This window comes from Theobroma cacao, chromosome 10 (assembly GCF_053813885.1).
Source record: "Theobroma cacao isolate CCN51 chromosome 10, ASM5381388v1, whole genome shotgun sequence".
Classification (NCBI taxonomy): Eukaryota; Viridiplantae; Streptophyta; class Magnoliopsida; order Malvales; family Malvaceae; genus Theobroma; species Theobroma cacao.
Window position 1 is genome coordinate 5,468,107 of NC_142648.1, and position 20,756 is coordinate 5,488,862.

The window sequence follows — 20,756 nt, forward strand, 5'->3', positions numbered from 1 at the left end:
TTGAAATAAACAAAAGCGGTCAACGGTCAACATTTTCATCAGTTAATGTGGACCCCATACAATTTGTAGTACTATTTATATTTATATGTTTGCATTTGCATAGCACTTCTTACGATCAGAGGCTTGTGACAACCGAGTTATCCGTACATGCTTATTATTATTATTACTATATGTTTAAAAATATTAATTTTAAATATTTTTATTTTACTAATTTAAATTTATTTTTTAAATTTATTTTTTAAATTTTAATGATATAAGTATATATGTTTGGTGATCGTCTTAAAAATAAATTTAAATTGTTAAGAAAAAAAATTAAGTGTGCAATGTTAATATATTGCATTTTGAAGTGTGCAATGTTAATATAAATAGTTAATGGACGTGCAAATGAACCCAAATGCAAAAAGAAAGTGGAAAATGAAAATGGATTAAAGAAGCATTACACTACTTAGTAAACAAAAATACATTAGGTGTCCAATTATTATAAAAATTTAAGCTGATATAATATATGGTGAGTTGTAAAATATAAGTAAGATTAGTGGATTAGCTTAATAATAGAAGAGCCACTTTGAGTGCAACACTCATTATACCATAACTCATGCGTGGAACAACATTTTTCAACAAACTTATGATTGCATATTATGTTGATGTGATTAATTAGACTAGCATTAGGGTAATAGAGTCCACATTTGTTCATGGGCCGCCCTTTGAGGCCCCCCCTGCAACTTCCACTAAGACATTGTTGTTTTCAGTTTCCCTTTTTTATATATTAGGGAAAAGAAACAAATAAAAGATGGCTATTACATTATTCTAGGCCAGCTTACTCCTAACTTATCTGTAAAAAGATAACATAATAGTTTCAATGGAGTAAAATCAAAATTATAGAGACCTATCGATAAGTCTTCATGATGTGTGGCCCTCCAGTCGACATATTGGTTATCTTCACGACGAATATGAGTAATTGAACATTCTCAATTTCTATGAGTTAATTCTTTGATTTCTCTTTAACAGATAAGAATTAAGATCCAAATTTGACAAAAATTTTGAAATTTTTAACAACGCATGTAGGGAATCTGACTCAACTATGATCTTTCTAAATCCTTTATTCCAACATGACAATAAGCCATGAAATAACGCCCAAAGTTTCGCAATCAAGGAGTGTGAGATGCCAAATTTATAAATGAAACTTGCAATCCAATCTCCATTAGCATCTCTGATTATCCCTTCTACTGCAACCAAGCTTGGTTGTCTTTTCGCATTTCCATCAACATTTAACTTAACGTAATCTTCAGGTGGAGATTCCCAAGAGATCAATATTTGCTGCTTAAAACGTATCTAATTTTTCTTAAGACATCCCAAGCTTCTTTGGCCTTAGTTCTGATCTATTGGCAGGCATTTGTAGGCCAAATGAAGTTTACCTCAAAGACACTTAAATTACACCAATACCATATCATCCATAGGGCATGGGCAAAACTATGCCTCACGGAATACCATCCCACAGTAACCCATTGAATAGATTCTCCAATAGCCAAGATTTTTGAATCTAATTGAAAGAAAGAACTAGATGTCAAGGTAGGATAAATCTGTAGCCACAACATCTTAAATTGTTCACAATCCCTTAGCGCATGTAAAGATGTTTCTGTAAAACTGTCGCATAGCCTTCAACACACCGTAGCTCTCATATTGCGAGATGTTAGCCATGACTTTGTTAGCAAGGCGTCATGCATCACTTTCCATAGAAAAACTAAAATTTTCCTTGGGCAAACTAGCTTTAAATTTTCCCCTATTCGCTGGAATGAGTACTCAGGCAATCAACTTGAACTTCATATGCAGAACTAACTGAAAAATCCCCATCATTTGACAGCATCCAGAAGCCAACATCTTCAACTTATAAAGAATGATCAATTTGAATCGCTAGAATCCTAAGGACAGTATGCTGCAGTAAAATCTGTGATAGATAATCCATGTCCCAACCACCAAGTTCATTACAAAAACTAGCAACAAAAAGTTCCAATTCTATTTCTAATATGTCTCTTGTGGCTAAATCTAGTAAAGGACCATTATTGCGTCTGTCCAAAACTTAACAATATGTCTATTGTTGATGTTTAAACCAATACCTCTTCGCAGAACATCTCTACGTTTTAACACATTTCTCCACACATGAGATACCATAAGCTTCACAGGAATTGAAAGAAAATCTTGGTCTTTTAGCTAGTTTTTCCTCAAGATCTCGACCGAAAGGTAATCCTTTCCCTTCCATAAATTCCATCCTAGTTTCGCCAAAAGAGGCAAGTTCATCTTCTTGGTCTCCCTGATCTGCAAGCCGCCATAATCTTTAGGCAGACATAGCTTTTCCCAACTTACAACATGATATTTCCGAGACTCACAAAATTGTCCCCAAACAAAGTTCTTGTTAAGTTTATAGATTTCTTTAGACACATGGTCAGGCAGCAAAGTGGTTTGCATCACATAAGTTGCCATTGTGTTGGTAACAGATTTCACCAAAGCTATACTACCTGCCATAGAGATATGCTTGTTGCTCCAATTCTCCCATCTTTTTAATTTTATTAGTCAGCTCAGTATATGTAGTTTTAGTAATTCTACCATGGATCATAGGGGTACCTAAATATTTACCAAAATCCTTTGTTAATGGTATTTTAGCAATATCACTCAAATACTTAGCTCGTGAATGGCTTACATTAGAGGATAATAACATTCAAGACTTTGCTAGACTTTTTGACCTGAAGCCAAATAGAATCTGTCTAAGACTTGCTTCATTATATTTAATTGAGATATTGTTGCCACTCTAAATAGCATAAGATCATTTGCAAAACACACATGTGATAACAAAGGGTCTCTTTTCGTCATGCATAAAGGTTTCTAATTGCCCAGTTCACTTCTTGCCATATTAACTGTATCAGTTTTTCAATACACAAAACAAAAAGATAAGGGATAATGGGTCCCATTGTCTTATACCCCTGGTTTGGTGGAAAGGATTTGTGTGATGTCCATTCCACATAACAGAAAAAGTGGGTGATATAACGATAAACATAATCAAAGAAATCCAAGAATCAGGAAGACCAACCTTTATCAAGACTATCTGTATAATACTCCATTTGATTCTGTCATAAGCCTTCTTGAGATCAATCTTGATAGCAAGAGCAGTTTCTCTTTTTTTCATAAATCTCATTTTATGGATTGCTTCTTGAACCACAATAATATTATCCGTTGCATGTTTACTTGGGATGACACTACATTGTGTTCTATCTACAATACCATCCAAGAAAGGCCCCAATCTAGCAACCAAAATTTTAGTAATCAGCTTCAGAGGTACCGTGCATAAGCTAATAGGCCTAAACTGTGAAATTGATTATGGCTGTTCTATTTTTGGTATCAAAGTTATTAAGGTATGATTAATTTCAGCCAGGAAAAAGCATAAATTAAAAGCATTTCTAATAAACTTTTGAAATTCAAGGCCTACCACATCCTAATTCTTCTAGTAAAAGCTTACTGGAAAGCCATCAAAACTAAGGCTTTTATTAGGGTTCATGTCAAACATAGCTGCTTTAATTTCTTGATTACTCATAGGTTTCGATAACTCTTGGGTGGTGTCTTCATCTAACTTCCATGTTGGATTAACAAGTAACTGATCGCACACTCCATCATCTGTGTAAAGCTTCAAGTAAAAATTTGTAACTAGTTGCTGTAATTCTGAAAGAACCATGAGCCTTCATCATTCTTTAGTGTAGTGATAGTCCTCTTTCCTTGTTTGCCTTTAACCACTGATTGGTAAAATTTGAAATTCCCATCTCCATATTTAATTTAGTCAACCTTGGCTTTCTGTTGCCACATCAGTTCCTCCTAATGAAGAAGTAAATTATAATCCTCAACTAAGATTTCTTTCAAATTTTGCAAGAAATCATTTGGACCTCTATTTAAGGCTTTTTAAATTCCTTTCAAACGAGCTAAAACTCTTCTTTCTCATTTATGAATATCTTCAAAGACTACATTCTTTCATTTTGTTAACGCCTCAGTAAAGAGCTTTAAGCTATCTATAATATTGCCATCAGGAACTCTTCAGTTTTTATTAGTGAATTTTGCAAAGTTAAGATAAGTCATCCATGCCTTCTCAAAGCAAAAACGTTTCTATGGAACAGGTTTAGTTATTGAAAGTTGACACCGAACAAGCATAAGATAATGATTAGAGTGAGTTTGAGGTAACATTATCACAAATAAATTATTCCAACCCTCGTTGGCTAATGCTCTATCCAGTCTAACTCTTGTTATCCCCATGCTTTTATATTTCCTCTTCGATGTAAACTTTGGCCCATTTGCCCCTAAGTCTGATAGATTACATTTGCACATACAGTTCAACATCTGGTTGCAATGGGTGGAGTTAACTCCCACTTTACCTAGCTTTTCATCTAGAGATAAAACTTTATTGAAATCCCCTAACACTAGCCAAGGCATGTTATGGACTAAATTTGCGAGTGATAGAGATTCACATAATCGGCTTCTCTCCACGGGATTAGGACTTCCATAAACTGCGATCACTAACCATTGTTTCTGATCAGTGACTATCATCAAGTGAACCAGTTCAAATGAGTATGCTAACACCTCCACGTCAACAGCACCTGCATCACTCAAAATCCAAATACCTCCTAAAAACCCCTCAGCCTCAACTAAAAACTAATTAAGGAATCCAAGCCTCTTGCAAATTTTATCTGTTGTTTGATCTGAAACCCGTGGTTCTAGCATGATCAGTATCTTCAAATCATGCAGTCGTATTAGATTCTTGATATTTCGAGCACTCCCCCAAGAGGCTGCACCTCTCATATTCCAATTATGTAAATTAAACATAAATAAAAAAAGTAAAACAGTGTCCAGAATATTGAAAGAAGATATACAGATTAAACCTGTATCAAATCCAAACCAACTGACCCCTCATCCATGACTAATTGACTGGGAGCAATATTTTGCACACTATCATCATCAACTTCCATGATCTCATTGCCTTTTCCCCATGCTGCACCATTGAAGCCAACTCCTAAATTCCCTTGTTCTCTTTTATGCCAAGTAAAGGATGGGGAGGTAAGGATAAGATGGTTATCCTGTTATTGACAGATGTCATGGGACTTAAGCAAAGAAATCTTTATTGTCTCAGTCCCTAGTCCCATAGCAGTTTCTTTTGATGGCCTTAGAATATTCTTATTTTTATCACCCTCCACCAGCTTTGAGTTCAAGTTTGAAAAAGTTGTCCACACAGTACCTCTATCCTTGATCTTATCTTGCTTACTTAACGAGGACCCTCTATTTGACATAGCAGCTGAAGCTTGAAGATCTTGGTTTAACCTATTTCTATCTTTCGAGCTACTTAGGTATTCACTGGTTTAGTTGTTGATTTTTCGGGAAGCTGATGCTCCATTGTCTCTGGGATGGCTTCCTCTTCACCCTAGGTAACATTATCATCATCAAGGATATAAAATCATGATCCCATGTTAGCTTTCATCTTTGAGGTTCCAGTTTGTACAAAAGATTTACCTTTATTTTTTTGTTCTCCAACTGTTTTAACAACATTTGATCTCCTGTAAGTTTTCTTTGCGACCATCCATAGGCCGTATCTAGCTCTTTCATAGTCCTTCTTTAATGGCTTGTTCTTTTCGTCCAACTTTAGAGCTTGTTCTTCAGAAAAACATTCTTCTTCTTTTTGTTTCACCAAACAGCCTTCTGAACTATGCCCAAACTTTCCATAATGGAAGCAAACCATTTTGAGACCCTCATACTCCACTACTTGCCATTCAACCCAACTTCACTAAAACCAATGAAATTAAAAGTTTCTATCAAGCTTTTTTAATGTGAGTTTCTAACCCAAACTCTAAACCTTTACGACAATTCTTAAGCTTTCCTAAGCTTAGTAAATCCCTTAGAGTGTCCCATACACTTTAATCAATCAATAAATGAAGACAAGATGGAGTACATTTGATCACCTAGTTGATCTAAAATGTATAACTTTAAGCTTAAACACTTTTACAAAGAATATGAGTGAAATACAATTATAAAGGAAGATTTTTGGTCTTTTAAGCTAAAAATCACTTTTGGTAGCTTCTCTCTATGATTTTTTATTGTTTGAGAGGCTTTAAATACTTAATAGACTAATTCTGACAGTTAGAGATAGTTTTTAACCGTTATTTTGCCTTCTAGCGGTTAAATTCAAATGTGCAGACAAAGTTTCGTTAACTAGTTGTAGGTAGGCTCTACCTGATTAAGCCTTCTTTGGCTTACACTGTCAAGCAGCTCTGTTCATTATGTAATTAATTAAAGAAAACTCTAACGGATTAAAAACTTTTTGTTTCCAATGTTTTCTAAGTAACAATCTTCTATTAATTGGTCAACTTTCCCTTTAATCGATTGAGGCTTTACTTCATTTAACTTTTACCGATTAAAATCAGTTTTAACCAATTAAAAATTCCTTGAATTTGAATTTCTCTATTTTGACTCCCTTCAACTGTCAACCTTATTTCAAATTTGGATTTTGATACTTGAAGGCATTAAGGTCTTGTACTTTAACCAATTATATAATTCTTTAACCGATTAGCATGTCTTTGTTTTCAATTTCCAACATCTTTTTAATTAGTTACGCCCAATTTTGCCTTAACTAGTTAAGATTCCACATTAATCAGTTAACAACATTCTATTTTCAATAAGCTTTTTATTCTTTACTTCTTTAACTGATTAACTCATCTTGTAATCAAGTAATTTTTCTTGACTTGCTTCTAAATAACAAATATATTAAGGGTTTTAAATTTTATTTTGCACATTTAAATAAGGTAATTAAAAATTAATTAAGAAAAATATTTTGTTATCATTAAAAATAAATAGAGTTAACAAGAAAGTACATTATTAAAATTTTAAAAAATTATAATTTATTTAATAATAATTTTTAAAATTAATAAATAATAAAATTATTTTAAAAAAATTATTATATTATTAAACTAATAAAAATATTAATAATTAATTAATAATAAGACTTACGTGTTTAACAAAAAAAAAATGTTTACACGAAATACCCACTTTAAAAATTAATGTAGGTTTTATGAAAAGTCCAAATAATAATCGAGTGGTTGCCTTAAATATCCGTGTCAACGTTAAAGTTATGAGCCCACGACCCACTGCATGCAAGAATCTGGCAGCCTATTGGTCAGAGCTTGCCAGCCCTGCCTCCCTGCCTTCCTGCCTTGATCTTTGAGCCCATCGCCCTCCTTTAACCCTTTCATTCTTGCACTTTCAGCTTGGTCTGCTTGGTTCGGTCAATGCCACTTTGCATTTCCCTAGAGGCTGCAGCTCCACATAGGAATTTTTTTTAAAAAAAAGAAAGAATAATTAAAAGTATTGTTTAAAATGAGTTAAAATATAGAATTTTTTTTCATTCAATACATTATTATTTATATTAAATTCAAAAAAGAATTTATTAATTTATAAATTCTTTTATGTATATAAATTATTGAAGAGGAAGGTCCCACAAAAACATTACTTGCCTTAACGGAAAAGTAACTGAAATATATTCGGAATTTGTGGATGATGTAACTTTCTTCCATTGTGAGGGTTTTACTTGGAGGGAGGCAAACGGCTCCATCACACATTCTTGTCTCTCCCTACTATTTTCCTTCAATCATATCCCTGTTTGTGGATTTATCTTTATTCCCAAAAAAGTTTGTGTCTTTAGAAATTGTGAAACTACAATCTTTCTCACAATAAATAATTGTTTTCTTTTCTTATTTTTTTTATATAATTTTCCATTTTCATGTTTGCCCTTCTTTGGACTACTTTCTCTTTAAACGTTTGCGTAAAAGAAAGCTTTGGTATCACTTCAACAATATTTCTTCAATAAATTATCTTTCTAGTTGTCAAAATTCAATGGGTACCCACCATAATGGACGAGTTAGCATGCCATAAAAACCTTTTGCCTTCTTTCTTTTGGTATAATAAAATTATGAACAATTAAGTTGCATAAATAAAATAAGACATATTGTTTTAAATTTTTTAAAAAATTTAAATAAATCTATATCTTTTATTACATTTAATTAAATATTTATAATTTTATTTTAAATCATATAAATTTTTATAATTAACAATTATGTCATTTTTATATTTCGTAGTGTTAATGTGACATTGACGTGAAAAGTGAAAATAACATATAATCATATTATTTTATCATATCAACATACCATACCATTATCTATAACGATATGTCAATACTGTGTAACATAAAAATAACCGATGGTGTTTTGATTAATAACAATTAATTAACCTTACTTACAAAAATCTATTTGACCAAAAACAAGAGTATAAGTATTTAAAATAAACATAATAAAAGAATAAAAATTATTTAAAATTTTTTGAATGATTCAATAATTTTCTTTAACTATTATATCAAAAGAATATATGAACACGTGAAAATTTAATTAATATTTTAGAATATAAATTATTGATGGTGTGAAAAAATGAACTATTGGTTGAAATGGAGTGGAAAAGGGAATCTTAATGTGATATACACATATAAGGAAAAAAAATTGTGACTATCCTAAGTAACCTAGTGGGATACTCTAATGTTTTACAAATATTTTCCAAAGCAAGTGAACAAAGAATACCATTTTGGATGTGAATTTAAAAACAATGGAAAGAATATGAAACTTATCTAACACACCATTTCTCTTAATTCTCCATTTTCCCCTTTCCATATTCTCTTTTGCCTAATAAATCAAGTAACAAACTTTCTTTCTTGTTTGGAAATTATATTAATATATTTCCAAATTATTGCAACAAAATCCTCTTTCAAATATAATAAGCTTTTTTTATTTTTTTACCATATATAATTACTGATATAGGTTACAAAATAATTATAAATAAATTACAACAGTAAGAGCAAAAAAGAAATATTTATATACTCAGTTTTGTTGAAAAAAAAAAAAAAAGAAATTTCTTGCAATCGAAGGTACCCACTAAGCTAGTTTCTTCACCATCAATCAAAAACTGCCCATCTCTTTTCTTCACTTCATTTCTTCTTCAATTCTTCGGTCACCCACCAAAGAACCCTACCTTCCGTTCCCCCAGAAAAGTTTTCCCTTTTTTTGTTTTCACTATGGGTCGTGAAAAAAATTCTTTAACTGTAGTTCCAGGACCAACGGCGGCGGCGGCGGCGAAGACGGGCGGTTCAGCGACTGCATTAGCACCTGGATTTAGATTCCATCCAACGGATGAAGAGTTGGTTAGCTATTACTTGAAAAGAAAGGTTTTGAACAAGCCTGTCAGGTTTAACGCTATTGCTGAAGTTGATATTTACAAGCAAGAACCTTGGGAACTCTCAGGTTTGAGTTTTTTTTTTTTTAATTCTGTTTTGCTATTTTTTTTCGTTTCTATACATTTTTCTGTTTCTTAGATAGGTTGCTGAAAAAATTTGTTCAAAATTTTAGACGTTAGCTTGAATTTTATTCTTTTAATTTTGATAAAGTTAATTTTTCATATATATATATTTTTTGGAAGTGTCCTGAGTTGAAAATTTGAAAAAAATGGTTTTTGTTTTCCATTTTGGTAATTCTCTACTTGGGTAAATGCAGTATTCTTCAAAAGTTGGTTTTTTTTTTTAAATTTTAGAAGGATTATCTGTTCAAAGTTTAGGAATACATTGAAAAAATTGTCTTTTTTTTTCCTATTGTTCAGTGTTTCTCTACTAACTAAATGCAGTATTTTTGGTATCCCTTTCTTTTAGGATATGGGTTTTCTATCCATGTCGATATTTCTTCTTATTTTAAGCTAAGAGTGTTTGTGGGTTTCTATTTCTTGTTTTTTTCTTTTTTGATGTTGTGATTTTTATCTATTTTGGGTTGTTTGGAATAACTTGGCTATCACTCTTACACTGTATTCTGCGGTTCTCTGGATGGGTTTTAGTTCATTTTGAACTAAGGTGCTGAAGTTTCTTATTGGTGGTTGTTTTTAGACAAGTCAAGATTGAAAACCAGAGACCAAGAGTGGTATTTTTTTAGTTTATTGGACAAGAAGTATGGGAATGGGGCAAGAATGAATCGGGCCACAAGCCAAGGATACTGGAAGGCCACAGGGAAGGACCGAGAGGTTCGCCACAATTCTCAGCTTATTGGGATGAAGAAGACACTAGTCTTTCATAGCGGGAGAGCTCCAGATGGGTTGCGAACCAATTGGGTTATGCATGAATACCGGCTTGTTGAAGAAGAATCGGAAAGAATTGGGGCATTGCAGGTTTGAGACCATATAAATTGATCTTGATGGTGATGATGATCTGTTATGTAATTGCAAGTATCAATGTTATGGGTTTACACCTTTATGTATATTACAGATTGCACCCACATTTAAGCTATATCGGATGACAAGAAGTATAGAATTTTAACATGAAATACTTAGCACATAATGCCTTAGGTGATGGATGCTGCTGCATTGCTCTGATTATACCGAAGAGCTGACATACTTGAAACACATTTTGTGTATGAAAAAGTAAGAGTTCGAATTGTTTGTATGTGTGCTGCTTTGGTTTCATCACAATCTGCTTGGTGAGAAAATTTGGGAAATGAAGAGTAGATGTGGTTCTGGATGTTGTGTGTTATGATGTTCTTATGTGATAAAGAAATGCATTTGTGCGCCTAGCTTGATTAAGTAGAATTAGGATTTCTGTAGGGTTGTTAGTAGTTTGAAACTTATGCTTAGAAGTCCTACAATTTTCTCAACAACTAAACTTTAATATTGTTCAAATTTGGAAACTAATTTTATAAGAATTGTTTCTTTTTTTTTTCTTTCTTTTGAGTGGAGAAGGGGTATGTGCTATGTAGAGTATTCCATAAGAATAATATAGGACCACCCAATGGAAACCGATATGCACCTTTCGTTGAGGCGGAATGGGATGATGGTTCAGCAGCTTTGATTCCAGGAGTAGATGCTGTGGATGATGTTGTAGCTGCTAATGATGCGGTAGCCGGCAATGATCTGGCAGCTGCTGAGAATGGTGTCCAAAGGATTGATTTTGAGCAGGTTTGTGCTTTATTTTTCTAGCTACTGTGTTTTTATACTATTGAACTTTATTATAGGTGCTCATCATCTTCATAGTGTTGGACTTTTTGTAGATCCTCACTTTCATGACTTCATGTTTTAAAGTATTGTACAACAATTTCACCAACTTATTATTGCTAGCGTAATGTGTGATGGCCTGCAAGTGATGCAACATGAGAAGATAAGCCTCTATAATGGTTTCATCAAGATAATGAAACATGCATGTGAGGATAATTTTTTTTTAAAAAAAATTCCCTCGTAAGTTTTGGATCATTTTGGGTAATTTATTGTCTTTAAGTTTTCCTCTTAGCCTGTGTTAGATGATATGGAACAATACAAACCACTTGTGTATTTGCTAATAATAAAAAAGAATAGTAAACTTCTGTGCCTCTGTGTGCTGACAGAATTGAATAATTCTTAGAGGTGGCAAAATGAACCCAAACCTGAAAACTGCCTAAACCGATCGAACCCAAATTGACCAAAAAGTCGAAGACCCAAACCTGAAAGAATCTGAACCCAAAATGACCTAAACTTGAAATGACCTGAACGTGAGACCCATCTGACCCAAAGCCGTAATAACCCGAACTTAACACTAAAAATGCAAATTTTTTTCTTTGAAAAATACTAAAAATGCAAAATTTAATTAGCAATTTCATTCAAACGAAACACCTTGTGCTTGAAATGACCTGCCCCTGGTGTGACCTGAACCTGCCCGTTTGCCACCCCTAATAATTTTATACTAATTTGACATTTTCACTAATGGAAGATTCCATTCCTAAGAACTGTCTCATTCATCCTTTTATTTGTCTCAAAGATTCTTCCACAATGGCAAATAATATTTTGAGATAGCCTGCTAATCGCTCACTTATAAGGACAATTTCATAAAAGCAAGTTTTATAATATCTTTGGTCCTTACCAGGGCATCAACTGGACTACTGGTATCAGGGAGGAACTTTAATAAAATGATTTTTGAGAATGCTTTTGAGGTAGGGGTTGCTAGTGCCTTTGGGAATGTGCTCCTTCTTTTGGTGCCTTTTCGGAGATATTAGAGTTGCCAAGCAATCATTGTGACTAGTGGGGGTTGGATGCAATATTAGGCTCAAGGTGGCCATTGGGATTGAATTAGTTACCAACTTTTCTAGAATTGCAACAAGGATTCATCAGCATTCCTATGTTAGAGAACCTTTATAGTTCTGATAGACATAAGGTTGATATGGTATGGTGGACTGGTGGTGAACTCAGAGGCCTGATGATTGTATCAGTTAAGTAGTTGAAATTGTACAGTCTCAACAGTTCTTCCTTTTTGTCTTCATTGTGTTATTTTGTAGCTTTCCTCCCCTGAGGGGTAACAATATGGATTCCGTACTGGAATATCAACAAAGCTCAAAAAAGTTTTCTGTTATCCCTTAACTATGAAAATAAGAGTGAAGCAAGTGGAGTTCATAGAGGCTCAACCAATGATGCTTGTGGTGGATGTCTTGCACATCGATGATATGCACTAGTTTCTTTATCTTTCTTTCCTTTTTTTTTAATGGGGGGTTTATGAGTACAATATTCTTTAAGAGGACAAGGCACTTGTAGATATATGCAGGAGCCTTGTCCTGGTGAGACAACCATGGTTTTGCTCATATGACGTCATGTTGACAGTTATGGCTTAAAGAATGTGAAAGATCTGATATGTTACCTTCTGTTTGTTTGTTCCTTTCTAATGAAAAGATCATCTTGTTGATTACTAGAGTATGTGGGAAAGTATGTGTTAAACCTTTTCCTATAAGCCTAGAGCATGCATCGCAGTCGTTGTATTGGATTACACATTTGGCACTGACGGATGTGGGTCTTGCTAAATTTTCTGATATAGATGGAGATTAGTATGAATTAACAACAATGCCTAAGGTTATGATGTGAGTATTTTCCAGCAGGGTTTTTTCTGCAGTGTTGATATTCTTTTCAAATTATAGGCTGCATTATCTGCAGTAACAAGCTCATGGTGTATAAGAATATAAAAAGTTTTGCATCTTGTGCTGGCTAACATAACCCTATAATTTCCTTGTGTTTCGTTAGTAATAAGTTTTCCGGGCTGGCTTTGCTTTAAAGCTTTTGGCTGATTTTGCTTTCTGGTGAAGTGACATAAGTTTGGAACACAAGGAGTATTTGCATCCTGGTGTTATAAACAATACCAAGTTCATATCATAAGCATTCAGCTCTAAAACTTAAGAGTCTCTGACTATTCTTAACTCAGAAGGGAAATTGAGTCCGCTTACTCCAACTCTTCAAAACTATTTGGAGGCAAGGAAGTCTAGGCTTTTTAATTCATTCTTAAGCAAATTGTCTTGTTAACCTTCGAGTAAACTTACAAGCCCACGAAAAGAATGGAGCCAGATCGGTAGTTTGGTCCCAAATAGCCCGTAAATTTCAAGTGTCAGATGTGGTAATATTGGCATGTTTTGACTTTTAGAAAGAGGCATGTGCAGGGATTTTTCATTTTAGCTATGATGCTGCTGTCTTTTTCTTGTGTTGTCCCTTAGAGAAGGCAGATTGAACGACTCCCTAGATTAAACATTGTACTGAAATCCCTATAGAGTAAATGCATGATGCTATGAAGCATGTTGATGAAGAATGGTGGGATTGTGGTTGTTAAACTGAATTGTTTGTGTTCTGCATCTCGTCATGTATCATGTGGCACTTTTATATCTTGTCTTTTGTTTTCTATCTCATAGTAAATGGTAAATAGTCCTTGCTCATGAATTTAGTTTTATTTTAATATTTATTTTATGGAATTGGCTGGACTTATTTCAAGTATACTTCTTATTCAGTTTTGAAACTGGACATAACAAATAGTATTTGATTCTTAATTCTGCTATGATGATCACTGGATGTGTTTTAGTGTATCCTAGTAGTGAAGTATGTGCAACGTTTTATATGTCATCCAATATATTAAGATGAGTTTTATATGGAATGAAATGTAAAATTCAACCATAATGGTGCAATGACTATTGATAGCTAGACACCCAATTTTTTTAGTTGTGTGGTCATCTATACCTAATGTTTTATGCTTCCTTCATTTTACCTTTCTCTTTCCTCTTTCTATACAAGTTGGATAATACAGTTACATTAACCTAAAGTCATGTGCCTCTTTGTATTCTTAAGCCTCGATTGAAGAATTGCTTCTGAAGCTTTTATAATGGCAGGACATTCAATATGCTGATGAGGATACTCCGCCGAATGATGAAGTTCCGAGAGAGTCTCTGAATGAGAGAACAGATGACTGTCCTCCGTTGCCTCCGTGCAAGATTGAGAGATCAGATGATTGCCCACCACTATGTGTGCTTAATAGAGAAGCACCCTTACCTCTACTCCAGTATAAGAGAAGGCGGCATAATGATTCAGGTCCTAACCATGCAAATGTTTCTGAGAATTCAACTAGAACAACTCAGGACCGTTGCTCGTCTACAACGACAACAGCAGCGACAGCCACAACATCACCATCATCAGCGACTACAACGGCAATTTCTGCGCTCTTGGAATTTTCTTTGATGGAATCAATAGAACCTAAAGAGAATCCTCATGTTCCTCCTCCAACATATGATACTGCTAATCTAGATTCTGTGGTGCCTCCTGGCTGCATGAAACTTATCAACGAATTGCAGAATGAGATCCACAAGATATCTGTTGAGAGGGAGACATTGAAGCTTGAAATGATGAGTGCCCAAGCTATGATTAATATTCTGCAGTCAAGAATAGATTCTCTTAGCAAAGAAAACGAGGATTTAAAGAGGAGCAACTGAGATGTGTAGCATGAGGAGCCAGCTACTCTCGTGAGTCCCCATATTTATGTATGAATTATTGTACACCATGGTCATTGTAAAAGTTGGACGACATTACCATTTGGTTTGTTGTTGAACAATGTTGTAGCTTTCCTGTTTAGTTAAAAGCCGTAGTTGATGATACATTTTGATCAGTGTTTCTCAAATAAATAGAGAAAGCTCATGTCATTTTTATAAGCTAAAAATTTCATGATTATGATTTACTTTCTCACAAGTAAGAACCCAAACAAATTTGTAATAGCATGGACATGTAACATTAATTATGCTGCCAAAAGCTCTATTTTGTGATATTTTTGTTGATTTTAGAATGCATATATATAGATTGTTAATTCTGCTATTTTTTATAAGAAAAAAAGGGAAATAAATTCACAATTAATTAAAAACCAAGAAATCAATAGAATTCACAATGAATTCTAACATAACTATCTAATATTTAAATTAAAATACAAGTTTTTACATTTTTTTCTTTTTTTATTTTATAAAATTTTACATTTTTAATTGTTAATTCTTTAAAAATTTTATTTACCTTTATACCCTTACATACCTTCTACATTTTACTTAAATAATATATCTATAGTATATATAAAAGTAGGATGTTTCAATTTTTTTCAATTGAGCCTTCAATTAAATGACAAGTGTCATTCAATTAGAACTTTTTTTTTATTTTTTTGACCTTTCATATTCTATTGAATTAATTATTTTTACACTTTATGTCAAAAATAAGTTGTTTTTGACATTTGAAGGGTTTTTTTAATTTTTTTTACTATTATTTAATATATATAAAAGTAGGATATTTCAATTTCTTTCAATTTTTTTCAATTGAGCCTTCAATTAAATGACAAGTGTCATTCAATTAGAACTCTTTTTTATTTTTTTTACTTTTCATTTTCTATTAAATTAATTTTTTATACACCTTATGTCAAAAATAAATTATTATATATATATATATATATATCTATAATATATACAAAAGTAGAATGTTTCAATTTCTTTCAATTTTTTTCAATTGAGCCTTCAATTAAATGACAAGTGTCATTCAATTAGAACTCTTTTTTTTTTTGACCTTTCATTTTCTATTGAATTAATTTTTTTTACACCTTATGTCAAAAATAAGTTGTTTTTGACATTTGAAGGGTTTTTTTTTTTACTTTTATTTATTTTAATAAAAAATACTTAAAAACAATAATTACTAACTTTTAATGCTTAGAAGATAGATTTATTGAATATTTTTCAATTACAATTTAATATTATTTTTTGTCTATATTCTCTTATTCTGCATGAACTTAAACTTATAGTATATAGATATCTTTTTTATACTTAAAATATATATAAAAGTAGGATGTTTCAATTTCTTTCAATTTTTTTCAATTGAGTCTTCAATTGAATGACAAGTGTCATTCAATTAGGACTCTTTTTTATTTTCTTGACCTTTCGTTTTCTATTTAATTAATTTTTTTTACACCTTATGTCAAAAATAAGTTGTTTTTGACATTTGAATGGTTTTTTTTTGTTTTTTTACTTTTATTTATTTTAATAAAAAATACTTAAAAACAATAATTTCTAACTTTTAATGCTTAGAAGATAGATTCATTTAATATTTATCAATTACAATTTAATATTATTTTTTACCTATATTCTCGTATTGTGCATGAACTTGAATCTATAGTATATAGATATCTCTTTTATACTTAAATGTTTAAATTTCAATAAATATCCATCCAATTCATTATATAAAAGTAGGATAATTGATTGGGTCAATTAATTGACATTTGTCATTTTTAATTAAATTAATTTTTTTTACACCTTATGTCAAAACTACATTGCTTTGGACATTTGAAGGTTTTTTTTTTCTTTTTTACATTTATTTATTTTAGTAAAAAATATTTGAAAACAATAATTTCTAACTTTTAATGCTTATAAGATAGATTCATTTAATATTTATCAATTACAATTTAATATTATTTTTCGTCTATATTCTCTTATTTTGTATCAACCTGAATCTATAGTATATAGACATCTTTTTTGTACATGAATGTTTAAATTTAAATAAACATCCATCCAATTCATTGAACAAAATAAAAAAAATAAAAAATGTCTACTCATTTTTTAATATACATAGCACACAATCATCATTGAATAAATAAATTAATTGAATTTGATAACTTTTAGCTATTCATTTTATATATAAAAAACATATAATACTAGCAATTACTAACTATTTTATATTGATAGGATCTTTACACTATAATGTTATCTTATATTCTACAACTGTTTATTTTAATCTATTAATAGTATAGATTATATACTTTCTCATTTCTTAATAGTTTATTATATATCTAATAATCTTTGATAGGATTATCGTCTTTTTTTGATAAATTCTGTTTTAAATATGATAACTAATTGGGTCAATTGGTTGTCATTCTCAATTAAATTAATTTTTTTTACACCTTATGTCAAAGTTACGTTGTTTTTTTACATTTGAAGGTTTTTTTATTTTTATTTATTTTAGTAAAAAAATACTTAAAAGCAATAATTTTTAATTTTTAATATTTAGAATATAGATTCATTTAATATTTATCAATTGAAATTTAATATTATTTTTTGTTTATATCCTCTTATTCTACATGAACCTGAATCCATAGTATTTAGAAATCTCTTTTATATATGAATGTTTAAATTTCAATAAATATTCATCCAATTCATTGAACAAAATAAAAAAGTCAAGAAGGTTTATTCATTTCTTAATATACATAGCACATAGTCATCATTGAACAAATAAATCAATTAAATTTGACAATCTTTAGCCATTCAGTTTATATATAAAAGATATATTATTATAAATTAGTAATTATTTTATATTAATAGGATCTTTATTTATATGGTTGTCTTATATTGTACAATTGTTTATCTTAATTTGTCAATAGCACATGTTATATACTCTCTCATTTCTTAATATTCTATTGTTTTATAATCATATATGCAGGTGCAAGTTTTCAGTAATTGAAACCAGAGCAAATAATTATTTTTAATTAATACCAGCTTATTTTTTCTTTTATCAGTAAAAATTGGTAATTCATGCAGTTGACTAATATAATATTGCTTTATCTACAAACTCTTTTAAAGGTACAAAATTGAAATCAACTCTAACATAATCAATATTTTCTATGATCTTTTTCGTAGCATAGCTACGGGCACCATCCTAGTTATAAACAATAATAAGACCTCGTGATTTTTTGTTAATACAATTTGAATTAATTTGAAAAATCAAATACTTTAATTTTATAATCTCTTTTAAAATTAACACTATTTAAGCACAGATTAGAGAGGGCTAAAGTCAAGTAACTTGTCAAGTATCGGCAAAACCAAGAGATGGCTTGTGGTGGTAATCGTTATTCTTCAATTTCTAATTTTTTATTATTATAATGACTTTTATAATTATCTGTTAATCATTTCTCTTATTAAAAATCAAGTTCACTTATTACTTACAGCTCTGTCGTAACGTGTGGGGTCCGAGAACCCGACCGCTAGATGTAGAATAATTTGGGAGTCGCCACCAATCTTTTTCTTTTAGGTGTGATTGGCCACCCTATTTTGTCATACTCAACGAAATCCTAAATTAATTTTAAGTCCTTCGAAAGAACGATAAACTGGTCTACATATCCTTTAGATTTGGGTTCGAGAGTACGGTTACTCACGGGGGAGGATTAGTGCCCCCGTGACGCCCGTTTCACAAACGGTACCATTTAATCATATATTATCCTAACCCATTAATTTTATTCTTATGTTTCCTTAATTGTTATTTATTTATTTCATCTTTTATTAGAATATTTTATTTCATTTTTACGGGTTTAACATGCACATGATGCAATTGTGAAATGCATGGCATAAAATCGAGATAATGTCAAACGAAAATCTTTCATTGAGTGTACTTTCCAAATTCGCCCATCATACTGGTGGGATCCGAAAGTATTCTCTCACTTAGGGAAATACCTTAGCAACTCGCCTTCGCAAGTTTACTTGGTAGATCCCATCATCGGGATAGTCGTTTGTGAGTAAAAAAACAGTGTTTTCATGAATGCAAATCCTAATACGAGTAAAAGCCTTTTATTAAAGATATTTCTTCGGACCCTCCCATCGTACTGGTGGAGTTCGGAGGTATCTTTTCACTTAGGGAGTTTACCGATGAAACTCGCCTTCGCAAGCTTTCTCGAAAAGTCTCATCATCGGGATTTAGACCCGTATACAGAATATATCTATATGCCATGACATTTAACAATGCGACCATGATACGTGATGCACTCATAGGTTCTATGTTCATTTCCTATTTCCCACAAAATTCACTACTTCTTTGTATGTGTTTATTATAAACAAATAATTTACGTTTATTGATTGTTTTTGTATAACCATTTCTATGTCGATATATATTTAACTATATAGATACTTATTTATTATACGAAACTCAAAAATTAAATTTTTAGACCAAGTATTATTATTTTTTATTATCCGTAATTTGTTATTTTTTGAATATGTATTTTCCACTTTTGTATTATGATTAATGAATTTATTGTTATTACTAATTTCCTATTTATTTTGTTTTGTATATTTTGATTAATTGGTGATTGAATATATAGTTTTTTATTTTATTCAAAATTAGGAACATTGGAATTCTAAATTAAGGCCTTCCCATCGTACTGGTGGAGTCTTAATCGAAACTCCTAACCTAGGGAAGTTTACTCGAAATTGCAATTTCTCGCGCTCTAAATGGACATCCCATCATCGGTACTAAACTTAAATGATTACTTTATCTATATTAAATAACTAATTATTTTATCTTATTTTTTAATTATCTATTTGCTTTATTCATTTATCTATTTTTATTATTTTTTGTTTTCTATTTTTTTTATTTATCTAGATCTATTACTATAAACGTATTTCATTTAGTAATTTATTTTGTTTGTTTTACATATATATATTTCACTTACCGAAACTTACATATTTAATAAATATTCTCCTAGGTTTAAGTGCTTTTTATAACTAAACATTTTTTTATATATGTTTTAATGTATTTTTTACTTTATTATTTCTATGTTCTTCTATTTGTATTAATTTTCTAAGTTTAAACTATCATCTAAAAAATTTAAAATGTTATACTAAAATAATTTAGAACAAATAAAATGGACCAACCTAAGTCATAACAGATCTACAAAAATAAAGCCTTTACTTGACTTGGGCTTAAGCAGTGACCCAAGAAAACCAGTCCAAGGAAGGAGCGCCCCAAGCTCGCTTTGTTGGCCCATTAGGTTCCCTTCCAAACGTACCGTTTTGGTGCATAAGTCTCCCTCAAAAGACGTCGTTTAGGCTCTAAGCCTTAGTATATATACCATTTTTTTCTCTATTCTCTTATTTTCCTCTCTTATTTTCTCTCTCTAACCGACCAAATGCTCTCATTTCTCTATAAAACCGACCCTTTCGCCGACCAGATCTACACCGTCGTCAGATCTGGTGCCCGACACTGCTTTCACCTTTTTTTTTCTCTTCCTCTCTCCCATAAGCCGGCGGCCTCCCTCTCTCTAGCTACCCACTGGTCTCTCCTTCTCCCGTTGCCTAAATCAGAATTTTCTCTCTCCCTCTCTCTTCTTTTTTCGACCACCCAAAACAGCTCTCCTTTCACCGGTTGGCTAGAGCAAAAAACTCCAAACTTAAACACCCCACCGGCGGCACAATACCCCATTCGAATCTCTCTAAAAACGAGCTACCAATCCTTCAACCAAACCCCCTCCCTTTTCACTCATTGTATTTTTTTATTTTTTTATTTTGGTTGTGGATTGTGGTTTTAAATCTTTTGTTATTGTGGCTAGGGTA

The 20,756-nt window shown here is 31.6% G+C and overlaps 1 protein-coding gene across 1 annotated transcript; it reads left to right on the top strand.

Moving 5' to 3' along the window:
• The first annotated feature begins 8,995 nt into the window (after positions 1 to 8,995).
• Positions 8,996 to 15,079, top strand: LOC18586534 (NAC domain containing protein 50). Its single transcript, XM_007009985.3, has 4 exons — positions 8,996 to 9,362; positions 9,992 to 10,269; positions 10,837 to 11,052; positions 14,259 to 15,079. The coding sequence occupies exons 1-4, from the start codon at positions 9,137 to 9,139 to the stop codon at positions 14,853 to 14,855; spliced, it is 1,317 nt and encodes a 438-aa protein (XP_007010047.2). The 5' UTR covers positions 8,996 to 9,136; the 3' UTR covers positions 14,856 to 15,079.
• Positions 15,080 to 20,756: the final 5,677 nt, after the last annotated feature.